The 18,508-nt window shown below is 54.9% G+C and overlaps 1 protein-coding gene across 2 annotated transcripts; it reads left to right on the top strand.

Moving 5' to 3' along the window:
- The first annotated feature begins 679 nt into the window (after positions 1-679).
- Positions 680-15,406, top strand: LOC140002389 (adenylate cyclase type 10-like). 2 transcript variants are annotated; one of them, XM_072036824.1, is made up of 25 exons: positions 680-901; positions 1,222-1,326; positions 2,119-2,157; positions 2,524-2,667; positions 2,778-2,983; positions 3,446-3,539; positions 3,855-3,943; positions 4,464-4,655; positions 4,871-4,992; positions 5,523-5,599; positions 6,518-6,707; positions 7,653-7,705; positions 8,438-8,591; positions 8,822-9,014; positions 9,322-9,408; positions 9,863-10,146; positions 10,808-10,944; positions 11,597-11,728; positions 12,286-12,540; positions 12,685-13,023; positions 13,241-13,292; positions 13,518-13,680; positions 14,051-14,158; positions 14,296-14,474; positions 15,154-15,406. In XM_072036824.1, exons 1-25 carry the CDS (start codon positions 748-750, stop codon positions 15,365-15,367), a joined length of 3,762 nt encoding a protein of 1,253 aa, XP_071892925.1. In that variant the 5' UTR covers positions 680-747; the 3' UTR covers positions 15,368-15,406. The 2 variants fall into 2 exon arrangements, with proteins under 2 accessions (XP_071892925.1, XP_071892926.1); XM_072036825.1 differs by lacking the exon at positions 12,286-12,540.
- The last annotated feature ends 3,102 nt before the right edge of the window (positions 15,407-18,508 follow it).

The following is an 18,508-nucleotide window of genomic DNA, read 5'->3' as shown; positions in this document are numbered from 1 at the left end:
CTACTTAAATATCTCTTTCTAGTGCTCTTCTAAGAGGTTAATTACTAACCACCGTTTGCTGCTTATGTTACCATCCTCATCCTCCATCCTTCACTCCTCATCTCTTCTTCTCTTAACCTTCACGTTGCCACTGTTGTTTTCAACCTTTCTTCTTGGATGGATGGAAAAACATGAAACAACTTTTCTAGCCAGAATAGAATAATTTCTGAATTTTATTTATGTATTAGCATTCTTCATTCTGGTTGTGTCAGTGGTCCACTGACTTAACTGACCAGCAGCCTGCATTCCCTGCCACCAGCCCCTAACCACCCCCCCAGAACAGAAGAACTGAGCAACCATTCTGGAAGGTTCTGGTGGTGAATGTTGTCATGAATATATGAATGTTCTTTACCCTCTTCCAGTCTTAATCCTATTTGTACTTTTTTCTTTTTTTTAATAACCTCATTGGAAGAAGTAGCTCTCTACATTTGCACGGGGTCACAGCGGCTGCTGCTCAGCAGGCATTGATCTATGGAGGATGGCACGGTTAGCCCACCGTGTTGCTGGAGGGCAGCCAATAAGCGATGACCTATGAATGACATCACAACCAGGTGATTGTGATGACCCATGGGGGCAGAGACCAAACTGTCCTTCAAGAAGGCCCCAGGCTCACTGCACCGTCCGGTGCTGAGGGGTCTTCATCTCCTCCCTCCCAGCTGGGCATGGTTGTCTTCTGCTGAGGTACCCCGGTACCACAGGGCACTGACCATGGCATCTGCCTGGGAGCGGGAGTGCCCGTACTCTGAGATGGGGCAAAGGAGCGTGCTCCTCCTCCCCGATCTCCTTCTTTCTGAGAACTTCGCCTGGGAGAACCTGATCCCCAAGACGATCATGGGAGTGCTGTTCTTAGCAGATGTTTCAGGTGGGTTGGGCACGGTAGAGCCTCCCCGGAAACAGAATCACACAGAATCACAGAATTTCTAGGTTGGAAGAGACCTCAAGATCATCGAGTCCAACCTCTAACCATTGGGACACACCAGGCCCTCAGGGGCCCTGGCCCGTAGATGGCACAGCTATCTTGTCGCTGTTGCGGACTCCTGCTGTGATGGCTAAAGAGAGCACGGATTGGCTTCTCTTGCGATGCAGCGACTGACAGGCGCTTAGGCTTGGCAGCACGGGACTGGCTGCCAGGCCCTGTGGCCCACGTAGACATGTCCTGATTTCTGCCTGTTCTTCCTGCAGGTTATACTGCTTTGTCACAGAAGTGTGTCCAGCAGAGCGGCACAGACAGAGGTGCTGACGAGCTGGCACAAATACTCAATGACTACATGAGCGACTTTTTGGAGGGTAAGAGCCATGCTGCCAGGCTGTTGTGTATCGGGCCCTGAGGTTGCTTGCGGAGGGCAGAGGCAGCCTTGCTGCACCACCTGCTCCAGCCTCCTTGGAAGGGCTGTGGAGCTCACTGTGGCCTGGGGGGACAGTGGGAGCCGTGGGGCTCCCGTGGCAAGGGAGGAGCGCAGCAGGTCTCTTCTGCTGCCCATTGTGATGAGGGAGGCCCCAGTGGACTGCAGGCTGGCAGACGTGCCTCCAGGCAACAGGAAGGGCTGGAAGGACTTTCCAGGGAATTACAGGCCCGTCAGTCTGATGTCAGTATCAGGGCAGGTTACGGAGCAGGTGATCCTGAGTGCTGTGACATGGCACATGCCTCCAATGGAGGGATCAGAAGCAGCTGGCGTGGGATTTTGAAGGCTAGGTGCCTCCTGACTACCCTGATCTCCTATGACAAGGTGACCCACTTGGTGGCCCTCCTGAGCCCCTTATCCTGGGGGATGTCTCTGACCGTGAGCATGTGGTGGCCACCACTTTGGCAGCATTTGCAAGTGTCCCCGCTCAGAGATCTTCACCAGGCATCTGGACGTGGCCCCGGGCAGGTGGCTCTGAGTGGCTCGGCTTGAGTGGAGACGGGGTGCGGGACCGGAGCAGATACTCTCCAGAGGTGCCTTCCAGCTTGCACTGTACTGTGCTTGTGTGGCCTCCCAACTCACTGTACAGGGGCCAGGGCTGTGGCTACAGGTGGCTTGCCCCACGGATTCCGGAAGAAGGCGCCCCATAACTCTGCCTTCCCTTCTTTCTCCACAGTTGTGCTGGATTTTGGAGGAGACATCCTGAAGTTTGGAGGTATGTCCTTAGGAGGAGGCTGCTTCCATGTCCTGCTGCTGTGCAGTGTTTCCCGCGGGAGCCGCTTGCTCTGTGCTCTGGCCTGATGGAGCAGCTCTCTGGCCACGCAGCAATCCCTCTGGTGGTGTCCCTGGGCTGCTGCAGCTGCGGAGGAGTGCTGGGCAGAGGGTCCCCCCGCCACCCACCCTCTTCCCCTGCTGCCCTGGCTGGTGCTGTGGCTGGTCTGGCAGAGAGGAGGGGTCCCTGTGGCCAGGGTGCTGTCCTTCAGGAGGATGCCCTCCCACAAGCCCGTCTTCCTCTGCACGCCAGCTGGCCACTTGCTGCTGTCCCTCAGGAGAGCCTTCCCCTTCCCCTCACTTTCCCCAGGGGATGCTGTGCTGGTGGTGTGGAGAGCATCAGAAGCTCAGCTGCCTCAGACCATCAGCCTGGTGCTGCAGTGTTGCCAACAAATCCAGAAGAAGCATGGCAGTCGTGACACGCATTTGGGTCAGAAGCTCCACCTGAAGATAGGTATGGGCGCTGCAGGGTCAGCTGTGCCACGTGCACAGCCCTGGCACTCTCCAGTGCTGCTGACTGCTGCTGCTCCCCGGTGTCAATGCTGCTTCTTGCTCTCTCCCCAGGGATCTCCGCAGGGAAAATGACCATACTGTCTGCTGGAGACAGGTACCATCAGCAGTACTTCATCTGCAGCAACGCCCTGGATGAAGTTATGATGGCCCAAAACCTTGCGGTTAAAAGTGAAGTGATTGTCTCGCCCACCTGCTGGGAGCTGTGTGAGCAGGAACAGATCCAGACCAGGCTTTTTGGTCGCAAACGGGTTCTGAAGGTAGGTAGACGGGTTGGCCTCTAGAGCCTCTCTGAAGACCCGCACCTGAGAGGGAAGGAGGCAGGTGCTAGAAGGCTGAGGCGCTGGATGTGGAGAGAGTTGTAGCTGTAAGGGTTGGTAGAGAGCTGAAGCAGTTGCCCTTCCACCTCAGGGGTAGCTCTGGGTAGTGCTTGCTTGGTGTGACTGGCCGAGGGAAGCACAGGAAGGGTGTGGGCCCCACCAGCAATGTTCCCCGTGGGTCGCGCAGCTGTCCTGGAGAGCTGGGGCATGCTTGGGTGATGCCTGCGTGGCTTTGGTCCTTCTGAGGAGGCACTTCTGTCCCAGCTGAAAAGCCAGAGAGGTGGGCTTGCTGCACCAAGAGGTTCTGCCCTTCTCTGGAAAGTGAGAGTGGAGGGGCAGGCTGTGTCTCCCGGGGCTCCTTGGGGAGGCCAGTGGCAGTACTTTTGTTCTGCGTGTCTGCAGGTTCAGAGGACGGAGCACATGTCTGGATCAGAACGCGAAGATGCTGCAGGCCAGTTTGACCAACACACGAAGATGCGGCGTTTGGAAAGGCTAAGTGAGTCCCTGCTTCACCATGTTCTGAGACTGGCTGGAAAAATGGGGCCTGCCTGCTTCAGAGTTCCAGGGAGGAACTCCCCCTGCCCTCTTCCACCTTTCAGTCAGCGTTCGTGCCTTTGTCCCTCCTGTGCTTCAGCTGAGGCTGTCGCTGCCATCCCCTCCTTCCAGGGCACGGCTCTGGCCAAGCAGCTGCAGAGGGGAGCAGGAGGAAACGCCAAAGAATCTTTGCTCTGCTTTGCCCAGTGCCAGCCCCGTCTTTCAACCCCCTTCTAGTCCCATCCTGCCAGTGAAGGCCTGCATTTGCTTCCCTTAGGGCACCAAAGGCCACCTTTTCACGTGTCCAATGATCCTAAAGCGGCAGCAAAGATGCAGAAGTACATACCAGAAGCTGCTCTCAGGAAGGTAAGGCCACTGCTGCTGGAGGCTTCATTTTGGGAGGGCAGAAGAAGGTGTGCGTTGCATGGGTGGAGCTCTCGTGAAAACAGACAAATGGAAGAAAAAGCACCCTGGGGCGGGAACCCAGGGGACCTGATGCCAGGCTTAGTGGTGCCGCATGTGCCAGGCATCTGCCCATTTTGTGCTGCTCCTCAAAGAGGCACGGGTGGCGGGAGGTGGACTTGCCTCTGTCTTTTCCATGACTCTGCTCAAGTCCCTGGGACGTGCCAGAGGGTCGCCCCTCGCATCCGTACTTGCCACAAGATGGAGTGTTGCTGGAACATTCCCCTCTGTCGTTTGTGCTATGACTCTGCTATGACCTGCCTGCCGCAGGCTGGCCTGCGATTGGCACCGAGCAGAGGACTTACCCTTCCTCCAGTAGTACCTGGTATTGCCAACATGCCTGATCTCCCTTGGTACGTGGCACGGGCCCAGAGGAACCGCCGGGAGAACAGGCTGGCAAAGCTGTCGTGCTCTTCACTTCCAGCTGGACGTGGATATGCCGCTGCACCTGTGGTCTGAGCTACGGCCAGTCACCAGCCTCTTTATCCAGCTGCAGTTTTCTGAAAATGCCAACACAATGGATCTTCAGAGGGGCCTCTGTGATGCCACCAGGATGATTTCAACAATCATCAGTCCTCACAAGGGCGAAATCAACAAAAGCCTTCTGTTTGATAAGGTGAGCGTGGGGGAGCAATCCCACCCCCCGAGGGTGGCCTGTGTCTGTTTAGTGGAGAGGGACTGAGGAGCAGCTCTGCCTTGCTGGTGGGATCAGTCCTCTGTGGCTTTGTGTTGACCTGCAGCTGTACTGGTCTCCCTGGCAACTGCAATGGAACGGCATTAGCTGCTGGCCATAGGCACTGTAACCAGATGTGTTGCATCTGTCCTCTGCAGGGCTGCACATTCCTCTGTGTGTTCGGAATGTCTGGAGCAAAGCTGCATCACGAGAGCACCCATGCCTTGGACAGCGCTCTTCAGATCTTCAGCACGTGCTCCACATCGTTGAGGAATCTTGAGTGAGTGTGTGGCGGTGTTGCAGGGCATGCGTGCTGCCTGGGACAGCGCAAGGGGGCTGACCAGCAAGAGACGTGGCCTCCTGGCTTGGCCTCCTTTGTCCCTGGCAGGACTGAGGCAGCACCCTGAGAAGCAGCACGTGGCCCCTGGGCTTAGCTCACGGCAGCCAGGCGCAGTCCCTCCAAGCAGAGCCTGCCAGGAACAGGGCTCGGGCCTAATCTCAAAGTCGCTGGCATTGTAGGTGCTCTATGGGTAGCACCTGCTTTCCTCCACTAGTGAGAGGGGCTGTGGCCTGCTGCAGGTCGCAGCCATTGGGCCTCAGGGGAAGGGTCCAAGCCATCTTGCGTGCACCCTCCCCACGTCCCTTGTGGGTGGGCTGTGTGGTGCCCCGAGCTCTCCAAGTCCCCAAGGCATGCACCGGCTGTGGTCCCCCTGGTTGGTGCCAAGGGGAGACGTGGGAAGTGGCAGAGCGGGGCGAGCAGGACTGCGCCTGGGGCACCACTGAATTTGCGCTTCTCTCCCTGTGTGCCAGGGCAATGTCTATTGGGGTCACCACCGGGACGATGTTCTGCGGCCTCTGTGGCCATCCGGAGAGGGCTGAACATACAGGTACCGCACCTTAGTCTGAAGAGTGGGAGGCTGGCGTGGGTGTGCTTAAGCATGTCAGTCATGAAGAGATGGGAAGGCTGGGGCAAGCACATATGCTACAGCCTGCCGAGAGCGGCCCAGATGTCACGGGTCTCCACCTGAGGTGGGAGAATGGCCTCAGAGACTTGCGGTTCCCGCTGGGTCCGCTTGCCCTGCTGCGGGGTTGACCTGTGCCTGAGGGTGTAGTCCCAAAGCTGGGAAAAAAAAACAAGGAAACCTTGAAGAATATAGAGAGGCCTGTAGCTTGTGTAGTATTTCTATAGCTTGTATAGTCTTTTAGGTGAGAGAATATGGGAACAGAGAGACAGGTAGCCTTGAGCTAGCAGGAGCAAGGGAGATAAGGGACAAAAGGTGAAAACAAGGAGGAGAACAACAGCTCCAGACTAATCTGTAGTAACCTTTTGCTCATTAAGGGTCGTAAACGTATTAAAAATCGTACCCATCAAAATGCTAACGTATGCTAATGTGGGATTTGGTGTGTCCCTGCTTCCCCAGCCCCCACTCTTTCTCTGTAATGTGCAAACTCAGGAGACATAAGTTAGGTGAGCTGTAATAGCCAATCAAAAGTACCCAAAGAGATAACTTTCACAAGTTTGCTGTGTATAAGTAACAGTGATTCAAGTCAGAGGTGTGCTGGCTTTGCGGAAGATCACCAAGCACCTGACTCTGCAGAGTTATATAATAAATTATTTTATTATATAATATATATATATATTTATATAATGAATTACTTAATTAAAAGATCTTCGCTCTGTGTGCTCATTGGTGCAGTGCACTAGGCATGCACCTATGGACAACAAGGGGAAGTAGCCCTTGGCCTTGAAGGGTGGGGCAAGGCTGCTTTCCTAACCATGTCAATGTGTTCTCTCTCCATGGCAGTGATTGGCCATAAGGTGAATTTGGGTGCCCGCTTGATGGTGCACTACCCCAGGCTGGTGTCCTGTGATGAAGACACCTACAAGGCTTCTCGGCTGCCCAGTTACTTCTTCAAGGAGTTGCCGAAGAAAGAGTTGAAAGGTGTTACAGATCCCAGCCCTGTCTATCAATATGTGGGGATCACCAACAAGTGGTGAGTGTCTTCCAAGCCATCTGGATGGGGCCACAAGGGAAGCCAAGGGTGCAACCTTGACTGGTAAAGAGGAGCTGTGCAGCAAGAGACCAGCCTGGCCTCCCACAGAAATCCCTTCCCTGTGGCCAAGAAGATCCAAAGGCCTGGCATGGGTCTGCTTTGTGCCCTTCTGCCCTTGTGTCTCCTGCTGCTAAGAGAGCTGCGAGTGACGCCAGTGGGGTGTGGAAGGTTGTCCTGGCTTTGGAGACGCACGCTAGCCATGCAGGCTTTTTCCAAGCGGCTTTCCGCTGGGCTCCCTGCCCTGTGTTTGCTTCACTATGTGCAAGGCTAAGGCAGAGGTCATTCTGATGCAAGGAGGATTTTTTTCCCAGCTCCTTCTGCGCAGGAAGCTTTGGGTCAGTCATGTCACCTTGGGGAAAGGTGGGCCACTGGGCCACTCTTCCTCCTGTCTGCCTGCTCAGTTCTCAGCTGTCCCTCCGGGCCAGGGTTGGAGGACCTTTTGGATGTTAACGTTGCTGTCTCTTGAAAACTACCAAAAGACTTGAGCCAAAGGTGCCAGGTGCTTGTTGTCCTGAGCCACTAAGTGACACAGGTCCTCCTTTCCAAGAGGCTTCTTTTGCTTGTCCAGGGTGGCAAAGCAGTCTACCTAGCCAACAGCACACCCTGGCTTCTTTGCCCCATCTGGGCTTTCTTTGGTTTTGGCCTCTGGCGAGGGACTCCCAACACCTTCTGCTGTCCCGCCATGGCTGCTGGCCTTCTTTGTGCTTGAAGCTGTCCTGGCATGTCCACTGGAATGTTGGCCGGGGAGCATGCTCCGGACAGCATGCTGCTGGAAAGAAAAGCAGTTACCTGCGGAGGGTCTCCTCCCCTAACACAGCAGGCTCTATATCCCCTGGCTTCTGACCAACTAAGTGAAACTCATGTTTTGTCTTCTCCCGCTTCTAGCATCTTTGACACGGATCGTACCAAGAGGAGGTCGGACCGTCGCCCCTTGCTGGGTAGGTAGAGAAGTCCTCGCTCTTCAGAACCCCAGCTGCTTCCCTTTGCCCAAAGCGGTGCGCCTTGCTGGAGGTTAACCCTGGTAGGCAGCTGAGCCCCACACAGCCCCCTCCCTCCCTTCCTCCCTCCTCTAGCCTGCTGGCTAGTGGGGCAGCATGAGAAACTGCAGAGGCCTTGACACTGTGCCAGCACTGCTCGGCAAGAGTTCAGTGTGTTCTCGGCGTTCCTTTGGTGGCAAGTCCACCACATCACAGCACACTCCAAGCTCCTGTGAAGACAAGGAGCTGTATCGCAGCCAAAACCACAACAGGCCCGAAGACACCACCTTAGCTACAGGGTGCCGGCAAGAGCTCTGGGGCTCAGGGTGCAGTGAGATGTTTGGCATGCCTTTTGGGCGCAGCTGCCTGCAGTGTCTCCAAGTGTGCCCTCCAGTCTTGGGCTGGATCAGTGTGGGGAGCTGCGTCCAGCTGGCTGAATCTCGTTGCCTGTGGGAGGAGAAGCGGAGGGGAAAGAGCTCCTACAAGCTGCGCCGTGTGGCCAGTGGGCAGGCGGCTCTGTTAGAGCTCTAAGGAAGGCAGTGGTGCCAAAGCTGAGATGAGGGGCTTGGAAGGAGGCCTGGGTGTAGGCAGGCTTACTGACGTGGTGGAGGGAAGCCGCCGTGCCAGCAAAAGGGAATGCTGCCCTGCTTTTCAGCATGCTGCAACAGCTTGTTTCCTGGTTGGTCTTCACAGGTCGGGAGGTGGAGATTGACCTCTTTGAACGCAGCTTGAAGGCCTACGAGACTTTGGGACAGCCGCGCATCCTGGCGTACGCAGGCATTCTGGGCTCTGGAAAGAGCCGCTTACTTACTGAGCTGGCCTTTCTGGGCCAGGCCGCTGGGCACAGGTAAGTGGGTTTTTTGAGACCCTTCCCATGCCCGTCCCCTGACGTTCGTGGAAGACTGCGATGCCTCTGCCCTGTGCCTGGCCCTCCGCCCCCACCCCCGGGACTGTGCACCCTGCGTTCCTTTGCAGTAAGAACCAGGCAGCGTGCGTCTCTAACTCTCCTGTCTTGGCAGGCGTGGGCTACTGGGGGCCTTTTCTGCAGCTCAAGTACCTTTTGCTTTTGCACCGCAGGGTTGTCACCATGGAACTGACCGAGGCCCACATGAGGCAGCCCTTCTCTGCCATCCGTATGCTGGTGGCCAGGGCCCTGGGACTGCAGGCAGGTGAAACGTGCGAGGACTGGCAGCGCACCCTGCAGGCCAAGCTCCAAGGGGTGATAGCAGAGAGCAGATACTGCCTCCTCAACAACATTTTCCTCGTCAAGGTGAGAGCGAGAGGGAGGCCTCCTGAGGTAGTCTGGTGGTTGTTTGGGTGTTCTGCTGGGCTGGGAGTTGCAGTGCTCATAGCACCCCGTTCTGATTCCTGGGTCCAGGGAGGCTCCTTGTCTGTGGTGACTTCATGTCCTGTGCATGTGCCAGGTTTCTTGGTCAGCACCCTGGAAAGGCCAGTGAAGAGAGGCTTGCGCTGACCTCATGCAAAAGCAGAGGCGCTTTGCTCTGCCGTCTAGCTTGGTGGATAGGCATGCCTGGTCCCAGGATGATGTTTCTTTCTGACTCTGCTTTCCTGTCCAGTTTGCCATCTCAGACGAGGTTCGCCAGATGCATGACCTTCAAATGAAAGGGGAGTTGCAGAAGACTTGCAGGGAAGTGCTACAGAAGGTGAGCGTTCCTCCTTCTACCTGGGTCAGGGAAAGAAAACAACCCTGCCCGCTGCAGGCTCCACATCAGAACAGCCTGAGTGGGCAGCAGGACGATGTGCCAGGGTCACCGCCCTTCAGGGCCCAGGAGCCCCTCCTCCCAGAAGCCCCTCTCACGCCCTCCCCATATGCCTCGTCGTAGCTCGCCTCCTGTTAAGTTGGAGGCTATGTGCCCTGGAGGAGGATTGACGCCTTCTGCATTCCTTTGCCCAAGCTCCCTTCTTCAGAAGGGGAAGTGATGTTCGAGGAGGCCTTAAAGTCTTGCAGAAATGAAAAGCCAGTAAGCTTCTGAAGAGGGAAGCGGCTGGGGAGAGACTTCTGAGTATTCTCCGTCTCCGGAGAGAGGCTACATCTCCTCCCCTAGAGGATGCTTGAGAATCCGCCAGACTCCACGCAGAACCATCTGCTTTTTTCAGACCCTTGGAGGAGAATTTGGCATATTTGTCATCGACAACGCCCACTTCATCGACCCTGCCTCCTGGACTGTCATGTGGCCCGTGCTCCAAAGCGTCACGCTCTTTATGGTGATGAGCTTAGCTCCTGGCCACGAGAGAACGGAGAGCTTTTTCAAAGCTGCAGCAGACAGCACAACGTCCCAGAGAATCAGCTGTCTTCATCTGGAAGAGCTGAAACCTGCAGCTGTGGTGCAGAAAGTCTGCCAGGACCTTGGAGTGGTCAGCATCCCCAGGGATCTAGCAAGGTATGTTGCAGGCCACGGAGCTCTTCCGGAGGGCTTGGACCTATGCTGCCACGGAAGGAAGTCGCCCCGCAGGAAAGGAAGCACGGGGCCTTCTGGCAGCATCCTTGACTCCAGCAAGGACCTGGGTTTCTCCTTAAGAACCACCACAGCAGGTGTGAGCTAAGAATAGGCAGCTCCCAGGACGCAGCACGTGGGCAGTGACAGCCCTTTGCTGTTGCAGAGGAGGGAGGGCAAGGCAGGGAGGAAAAGGGAGAGAAGAGGAGAGAGGAGAGCAGAGGGAGATGGGTACCCAAGCCTCAGCGTGGGTCAAAAAGGCTTTGACCAATGTAGCCAGGCTGCAGTAGGGATTCCCAGGAGCAGGGGGTCCAGCCAGCTGCCAGAGCAGATCTGGGCTCCTGAGGACAGGGAAGATCAGGCTTGCTGTGTTGTGCTTTGGACATTGCCCACGACCATTTCCCCACAGACTCCAGCAAACAGTGTAGGGTCAGGGGTCCCAAACGCCCAAGCCAGTGGGAGGACCGCCCCCTTCTGAAGTGAGCCGTAGCTGTGACAAAGAGGCTGGTTACCCTGTGAGGCCTGAGTGACTCGCCACTCGCCCATCAGAACTGTGTTGCACCATACTTCCCTGGTGTTGGTCACTGCTGGGTCTGCTCCTGCCCAGGTTCCTGATCCAAAGAAGCTCTGGCATCCCATATTACTGTGAGGAACTGCTGCACTGCCTGCGTCGCGACAACGTGCTCTTGTTCAGCACTGGGAGGCAGGACAAAAAAGTGGAGGACAACTGGGAGGGCTTGATCGGTAAGCACTCTTGTTGCGGACTGGCTAGATGCTGTTGCACGTCACCCCCCCCCCCCACACACACACACACATGACCGTGTCCTGTGGCTTTCCAGTGACTCTGGGCAGAGTCCGATCTGGCAGCAGGACAGAACTTGATCTGGCTGAGGTGTGGGCTCCTGCACACCTTGCCGTCACCTTGGCAAGCCACCAGCTCCCTCGAGAAGAAAGCCCTTCTGCAGGAGAGGGTCAGACCTGGGAAAGTGTAATCCAAAACCAGAAATGCCCGCAAAGGCGCTGGGAACTGAGGAGCTTGGCAGTAACGCAAGAGCAGTAATTGTAAGAGCAATGCCAAGCAGAGTGCTGTTGCCCTGGGGACAGCCTGCATGGGCTTTGCCTTTTGGATTATCACTGGCAATTTCCCTGGCTGTGGGAGGGAGCGCTGTCAAAGGTAGCAACCGCTGTGTTCTGTTGCGGGATATTCAGTCAGTACAGCTGGGCAGCAGGTCCGAAGGCAGAAAAAGAGTTGCAAGGGCAATGCAGACAAAACCATTGCAGTGGAAACCGGTTTGCCCTGCTCACTGACCGCATTCGGTGCGGGCCATGAAGTGCACCCAACCGTGACAGGTTGGACTTGCCCCACCTTGTTCATGCTCTCTCTCTCTCTTCCCAGCTTCTGCAGTTGAGGCTTCACTCGTTGTCTCAGCCACCTCAAGCTCCAGTGCTGGGAATAACAGTGGCAGGGTCTGCACCATCAGAGCAGACGTCAGCCTGGAGACCACCGTGCTGCCGGCCACCTTGAAAGGTGAGGGGCTGAGTTTGCGGCTGTGCTGGGGTCCTTTCCTGGGGTGCACGTGAGAGAGGGGATGGGCATCGGCATGCTGCAGAAGCACCCTCTCAGCCTGGGGGGCCCTGCCAGGAAGGCGACTCTGGTCTGAGCAGACAGAGCCCTGCGCTTAAGGGCACAGATGTCCCCCTCCGGGCTGTGAGGCCCACAGCAGTTGTGGGGAGCTCCAAGTCCAGCTCTGAGGTGCTGAAAGCGCTCTCTGCTCTCTGTGTGCACTGCTGGGCGTCAGCCTAGTTCAGCTCTGGTAGGTCGCATCACGGGTCGCATGTACCCGCAGGATCGTACCCTCCCCATCCTTGGTGGAGGAGCTCTTATCCCTGGGCCTTGTTGCCTGTGGTTGCAAGAGGAGAGGAGCCATCTTGAAGACATTCCCCTGGACTCCAATTGCCCAGCAGGTGCCATCTTGAGGAAGAGAGGCCAAAGTCTACCCTGTTTCCTGTGGTGGAACTGTCCAGCCTCTCCAAGCTCAGGCTCCAGGACACAAAAGAGAGAGACGTTTTGCTTCTTCTTGACAGAGATTGCACTGGCTGAGCTGGACCGGATCACGCTGCAGAAGCAGATGGTTTTGAAGTTTGCAGCCATCATAGGGCCAGTGTTTACCACCCAGCTGCTGGCTCACATCCTTCCCACTTGTACCAGGCAGCACATGAATAGTTTGTTGGATGGGCTGGTGAGCGACAACATCCTTAAGTGGCTGAAGGACACAGGGGTGCCCAGAGACATCCAAGATGCTCGAGAGGGGCCGTCCACCTCTCAGCAGGCAGGGAGCGGTAAGTGGTGGCAGTAAGGTAGACCCAGGAGCGCTGTAGCTGAAGGAGGCCTTCCCCCACCAGCTTTGTGCAGAGGGAAATTCCCAGCGGCTGTTGGGAATGTCTCTACCACTCTGGCTGAGGCCACCATCCATTGCCTTGCAGGGGTGGAGAGGCCGTCTACAAGCAAGGAGACCACGGAGCAGCAGGCTGGCGTTCTGGCCTTCTGTGCCCCACTGCTGCAGGAGGCAGCCTACGAGCTGTGGCCCAAGAGACAGAGGGCCAGCACACAGCGCAAGTGTGCTGCCTTCCTGGAGAAGCACGCGCACAAATGCCGGCGCTGCCACGGAGGGGACTTTGTGGCCTTCCACCGCTTCGCCGTCCCCAGTCCCCAGGACGGGGAAAACTGCCAGGGCTCTGCTGACGAGGATGACTGGCACAGCTGGGAGGCCTTGGTGCTCGCTGGAGAACAGCTGAAGAAGGACAGGACTCACATCCCTGAAGGTAGGCTGTGTGCCCTGCTGCGGAGCCCCCTCCTTCTGGAAGCCCAGGCCCATGCAGGCTGGGGCCCACCAGGTCCCCAGCACCAGGGATAAGCCAGGGGACGAGGACGATCACCGCAGCTCTTGTGCCCTGGGTCTGCTCGGCAGGACCCTTGCAAGCCTGCAGCTCTTAGCCCGGGCTACGTGGGGAGTCCCTTGACACGCTCTCTTCTTCCCAGGTAGTGCAAATGCCCTGCAGCCGCAGCAGGCTTTCTCGAAGGAGGAGTTCAGGTGAGGAGACAAGGTTCTGATGATTGTGGAAACGAGCGAGCTCCAGGGGAGACAGATGGAGCTCTGCCATTTGGCTGCTGGCTGGGACTCCAGCTTTGGGAGGAGGAGGCTGGCTGTGGGGTGGGAGCTGGGATGAGACAGCAGGAAATAGGGTTTTGTTGCTACCCGTAGGGAGAGCAGGGTCATCTCAGGTGATGCTCATCTGCTCTTTGCTCTCTTGGTCAGCACCCTGGACGGTGACAAGTGTTCCTGCGAATGCGAAGCCATCATTGAATCAGTGCTTGTGCCTTTGGCTCGCCACTATGTGGCAACAGGCAATGCTTCCCGAGCCTTCTACTACCTGCTGGAGTGTGCGGCTGCCTACCTGCACGTCTCCAACAGCTACATGGTGAGTGACCCTGCTTGCCAGCACGCACTGCACCTGGAGTCCACTGCAACAGGACATGCTCGCTGAGGGGCCTCCCAAAAGAAACAGTGGGGGCAGAGCCGGACTGTTTCCTGCGCTTTGCCTCTCCCACAGCAAGAGACGCGGGGCACTGAAGCAGGCCCGTCAGCACAAGCTGCGTTACCTGGGAGGCAGTCTGAAGGCTCCCTTGGTGCCTGAGCTCTGAGCCCACGGGGCACTGTGCTAGGGCAGGGATCACATGGGGAGATGCGGGCCCTCCTAAGGCAGGTGCCACAGGAGGCAAGAGGGAAGGGTGGAGCTAGCTGGGGGCTCTGCACCGATGCTCACCTGCTGCCTGTGTGCTTGCTCAAAGGCCCTTATGAAGCTCAGAGAAGCAGAGGTCCTGAGGAACTCCATGCGGAAGACAGCAACTGTGTTAGACTGCTTTGAGAAGGCGACCTTCTTAAGCCTCAAAGCGGAGGTAAAGCGGCAGGGTGATGCCCTTCTTGCAGGGGGTGTCCCTGCTATGGCCAGCCCCTTGTACGTTTCTGCAGCCTCTGCAGGAGGAGAGGCTTGGGAAAGCGGTCCATGTCTGCATGGCTTCCTCTTCCTGTGCAGGTCTGCTGTATCCTAGGATGCGTGGGGCTGGCCAGGAAAATGACCAGGCAGGCGCTGAGCCTTCTGAAAAAGCCATTCCCTCAGACATGCTCCGGAGCCTTTGTCACGTCTCTGTGGGAAAGGTTTCAGCGTGCTCTTTGTGACACAAACAGAACACCCTCACTTCCGCTAGAGGCTCGGTAAGCAGCAGAAGGGAGAGCGTGGGAAAGGAAGAGTATTCTGGTGGGAAAGGAAGAGTATTCTGGTGCCAGGCATTCAGGCCCAGGCCTGCCTGGACTTCAGGCCACGCCTAAGCTGTCCCATAGCTCATTAGCAGGACCGAGGCATTAAGGCACGACGTGTGGGTCAAACAGGGGCCAGTGCAGCCTCACGCTGCCCCCCTGGGCAGCCCCTGGGCCTTTGCATAGAAAGCAGCTTGTGCCGAGGGATGTACCTGCTGGCACGTTTCGGATGAGGCCGGGGTGGCTGGGAACAGAGAGATGTGAACAGCGAGGACGGGCTTAACAGGGGAAGGAAGGCAGTGACCTCAAGGGACGGGATGGGGTTGGGTTAAGGTTGGCGGGGGGAGGGAGGGCGTGATGAGGAGAAGGCTCAGAGTTGCGATAGTCCTTCTCCTGCTGGTGCCTGGCATCACTTCCCCCCCGGTGCTGTAGTGCCAACACACCCTCTGTAGCGGTTGGCTGCCCCTGGCAGCACTTCTTCGTTTGCCCACTTCCATGCTGGCAGCCCTTTCAGCACCAGCTCCCTTCCTCTGAGGAGGTGTACGTGTCTCAGCTGCCACCCCACTTTCCCCTGCCCAGTCTGGTTTGGTGCTCTACAGCCGCGCCTCTGGGCTCAGCAGTTTCTCTTGTGTGGCAGGAGGAAGAAGGTAGCCTGGATGCTTCAGCAGACCCGCTGCCTCTCCTCACTGGGGCACCTCTACAGCCTGGAGGACACATCAGGACGACAGAGCTTGTCCCGCCTGGCAGCTCGCATGAAAGCCAACGTGGACAGGAGAATAGACTCCTTAAAGGAAGAAGGCTTCCACCCCGACAACTACCTTTCCATCCCTGCTTTTCTCAGTGTGTCTTAGTAAAACATCTGTTCTCTTATGGTGGTGGTTGTCAGGCCTTGCCAGGGAAGGTTCAGTTTGGGAAGAAGAAGCAAGTTCTTCTCAGAAAAGGAGAGCTTGCTCCCCCAGCAAGAGATGCGGGGCACTGAAGCAGGCCCGTCAGCACAAGCTGCCTTACCAGGGAGGCGGTCTGAAGGCTCCCTCGGAACCTGTGTGGGCACCTGGAGAGAGACAGCATGGGCAGGATGGGACGTTGGAAGCTGCCGTAGTGCAGAGCGAGCAGAGGAGGGGAGGGCCACGGTGGGGGGGGGTGCTCCAGAGTCCCCGCAGGGTCAGGTGGGCTGCTCCGTCCCGAGGCGTGCTGGGAGCTGTAGTTCTGCGGTGCCAGGCGGCCACATGGGCTCCGGGGTGCCGGCCCAGGTCCTTGCTGCGCTTGATCGTTGGGCTGCTCCTCGTTGTGAAACATGGGATTAGAAATTAGAGAGCGATGGACTAAGAATGAATATGTAGGCAACACTCCTTGCTTAATATGTGCTACTGAGATGGGGAAGATGCTAAAACTTCTCCAAATTAATATTTACAGAATCACAGAATTTCTAGGTTGGAAGAGACCTCAAGATCGAGTCCAACCTCTGACCTAACACTAACAGTCCCCACTAAACCATATCCCTAAGCTCTACATCTAAACGTCTTTTAAAGACCTCCAGGAATGGTGACTCCACCACCTCCCTGGGCAGCCCGTTCCAATGTCTAACAACCCTTTTGGTAAAGAAGTTCTTCCTAACATCCAACCTAAAACTCCCCTGGCGCAACTTAAGCCCATTCCCCTTCGTCCTGTCACCAGGCATGTGGGAGAACAGGCCAACCCCCACCTCGCTACAGCCTCCTTTAAGGTACCTGTAGAGAGCAATAAGGTCGCCCCTGAGCCTCCTTTTCTCCAGGCTGAACAAGCCCAGCTCCTTCAGCCGCTCCTCGTAGGACGTGTTCTCCAGGCCCCTCACCAGCTTCGTCACCCTTCTCTGGACCCGCTCAAGCACCTCGATGTCCTTCTTGTAGCGAGGGGCCCAAAACTGAACACAGTACTCGAGGTTCGGCCTCACCAGAGCCGAGTCCAGGGGGACGATCACTTCCCTAGCCCTGCTGGTCACACTGTTTCTTATACAAGCCAGGATGCCGTTGGCCTTCTTGGCCACCTGAGCACACTGCTGGCTCATATTCAGCTGACTATCAACCAATACTCCCAGGTTCTTCTCTGCCAGGCAGCTCTCCAACCACTCATTTTCAGCTACCTGCTTCCAGAATCATTGGTGGAAGAATCATTGAGAAACCCCATGCTGAGTAGGACAGTGCTGTAAGAGAGTCTCCTGAGAACCCTTCACATACAGTGTTTTGGAAGCCTTTGAAAGGTGAAGAATGTGTACTGTGAGTATTTAACCAGGACAGGTATAAGTACTTTTACCTTTTGGAAGTTCAATCACAGTCTTTTTATTTTTCCTCTGATCAATCAATTGTGCTTGCTGCTTAGTGTCAGCAAAGTGGTGAGTACAGGGTCTGGTGCATTCAGGCATCCTTAGGGGTTGTAGAGAACTGGGATTTCTCCAGCTAGGTTTTAGGTGTGTTTCTACCTGAATGCTTCTTTACTTATATGCTTTATGGTGGTGACTGCATCTGATCAATATGCCTTTATTCAGAGACAGGAGGGATTTCAGGTGTTGTGTTTTGTTTGTTTGTTTGTTTTTCTATTGTTATAAATTCCGAGTCAATTTAGCTTTATAAGATTTATTTATGGGGTCAATAAAAGGCAAGTAAATGGTGCTGGGTGCATGGAGAGTCTGGGCTTCTCCAACACACACACACGTTACATCAGGTGGCTGGTTTTTATGCTCCTAGGCTAATACATATTCATTACTACTTCTAGAAAAGGCAGGGTTATTATAATTAGTTCCTGGAATCCAAACCCTCCCACTGGCACATGCATATCAGTCCCTCTGATACATTCCGGTGGTCCCTCTGGGGGTGTCTTGTGCTGAAGGCTCATAGTCTTCCTCCCAGGCTTTGTCCTTTTCCTTCTCCTTTGTCCGTCTTGGCCGGATACCAGAGACTTGCGTAGCATCCCATGCAATAGTCACAATAGTTAGCAGTTATTCTGAAACCCCTTTTTTCTCTTATCCCCAGATATCAGAGACTCAAGGTTACCCTTCAAGCCCTCTATTGACACGAATTTCTGGAACATTCCTTACACTATTGTCAGAATTTGTGAAGTTTACTAGACAGAGAGCTCGTTGTGCATTGACTTTTTTTTTTTTTTTCCCATCTCTTCCTCTTGTTGACTGGAGTGAACCTGGACGTTGACTCCAGACTTTGAATTCAGAGGGCTACAGTCACCTTAGGGGTGGAAATTGTGATACCTGTGGCTCAGTGCTCTTCTATGGCCACTGCTTGCTTATCCTCTGGCACTGGCAATTTTCTGAATTAACCTAAGAATTATTAACTCAGAACCAAAGTCATTAATGTTGTGTGATTGTATGATATCGTTGTATTGTATGATATGCCTTGTGTTTAATGAATTATATTTGAAGTCAAGCACAGAATTTATTCTTGAATTTTGATTTTTTCAAAACATCATCTGAGTTCTAGTTCTGCTCTGAAAAGGATCTTGCAATCTGTAGAGAAACACGCCAATACACCACAAGCTTGTGCAGGCTGATACAATTGCTTTCCTAAGGAATAAAAGAGAAAATGTGACATTCAATCACTTTTTGCTCATCTTTTTGTTTTATTTTTAAGCTGTGCTTAAGATTTTTCCTCCAAAATACAAATAAATGCCACATTGATTAGGATATTGCCAAGTATTACTAGAAAATTATTTGTTTTTTAATGCAAAATAATTTTTAAATGTCTCAAGCATCATTAGATTTCATGAGAAACTAGTCAAGAAATGATTAGGGCCATACAGATAATCTGTCTTCTTAATAAGTTTTAAGATGGGTAAAAAATTAGATTTTTCATATTCAATATTCAGCCTGTCAAAAAAAAATATATGCAGAACTCAGTGACAGGAGCATAAATACTAATTGATAGGGTGTTGGGAATGATTTTGTATCAAGTGCTAATCAGATTGTTTTTCTACTTATCAGCATTAGTGGTCAATAACTGACAACT

The sequence above is a fragment of the Anas platyrhynchos genome, chromosome 4 (assembly GCF_047663525.1).
Source record: "Anas platyrhynchos isolate ZD024472 breed Pekin duck chromosome 4, IASCAAS_PekinDuck_T2T, whole genome shotgun sequence".
Lineage (NCBI taxonomy): Eukaryota > Metazoa > Chordata > Aves > Anseriformes > Anatidae > Anas > Anas platyrhynchos.
Note: the sequence above shows the minus strand (reverse complement) of the source record. Positions and strands in the feature narration are given on the sequence as shown.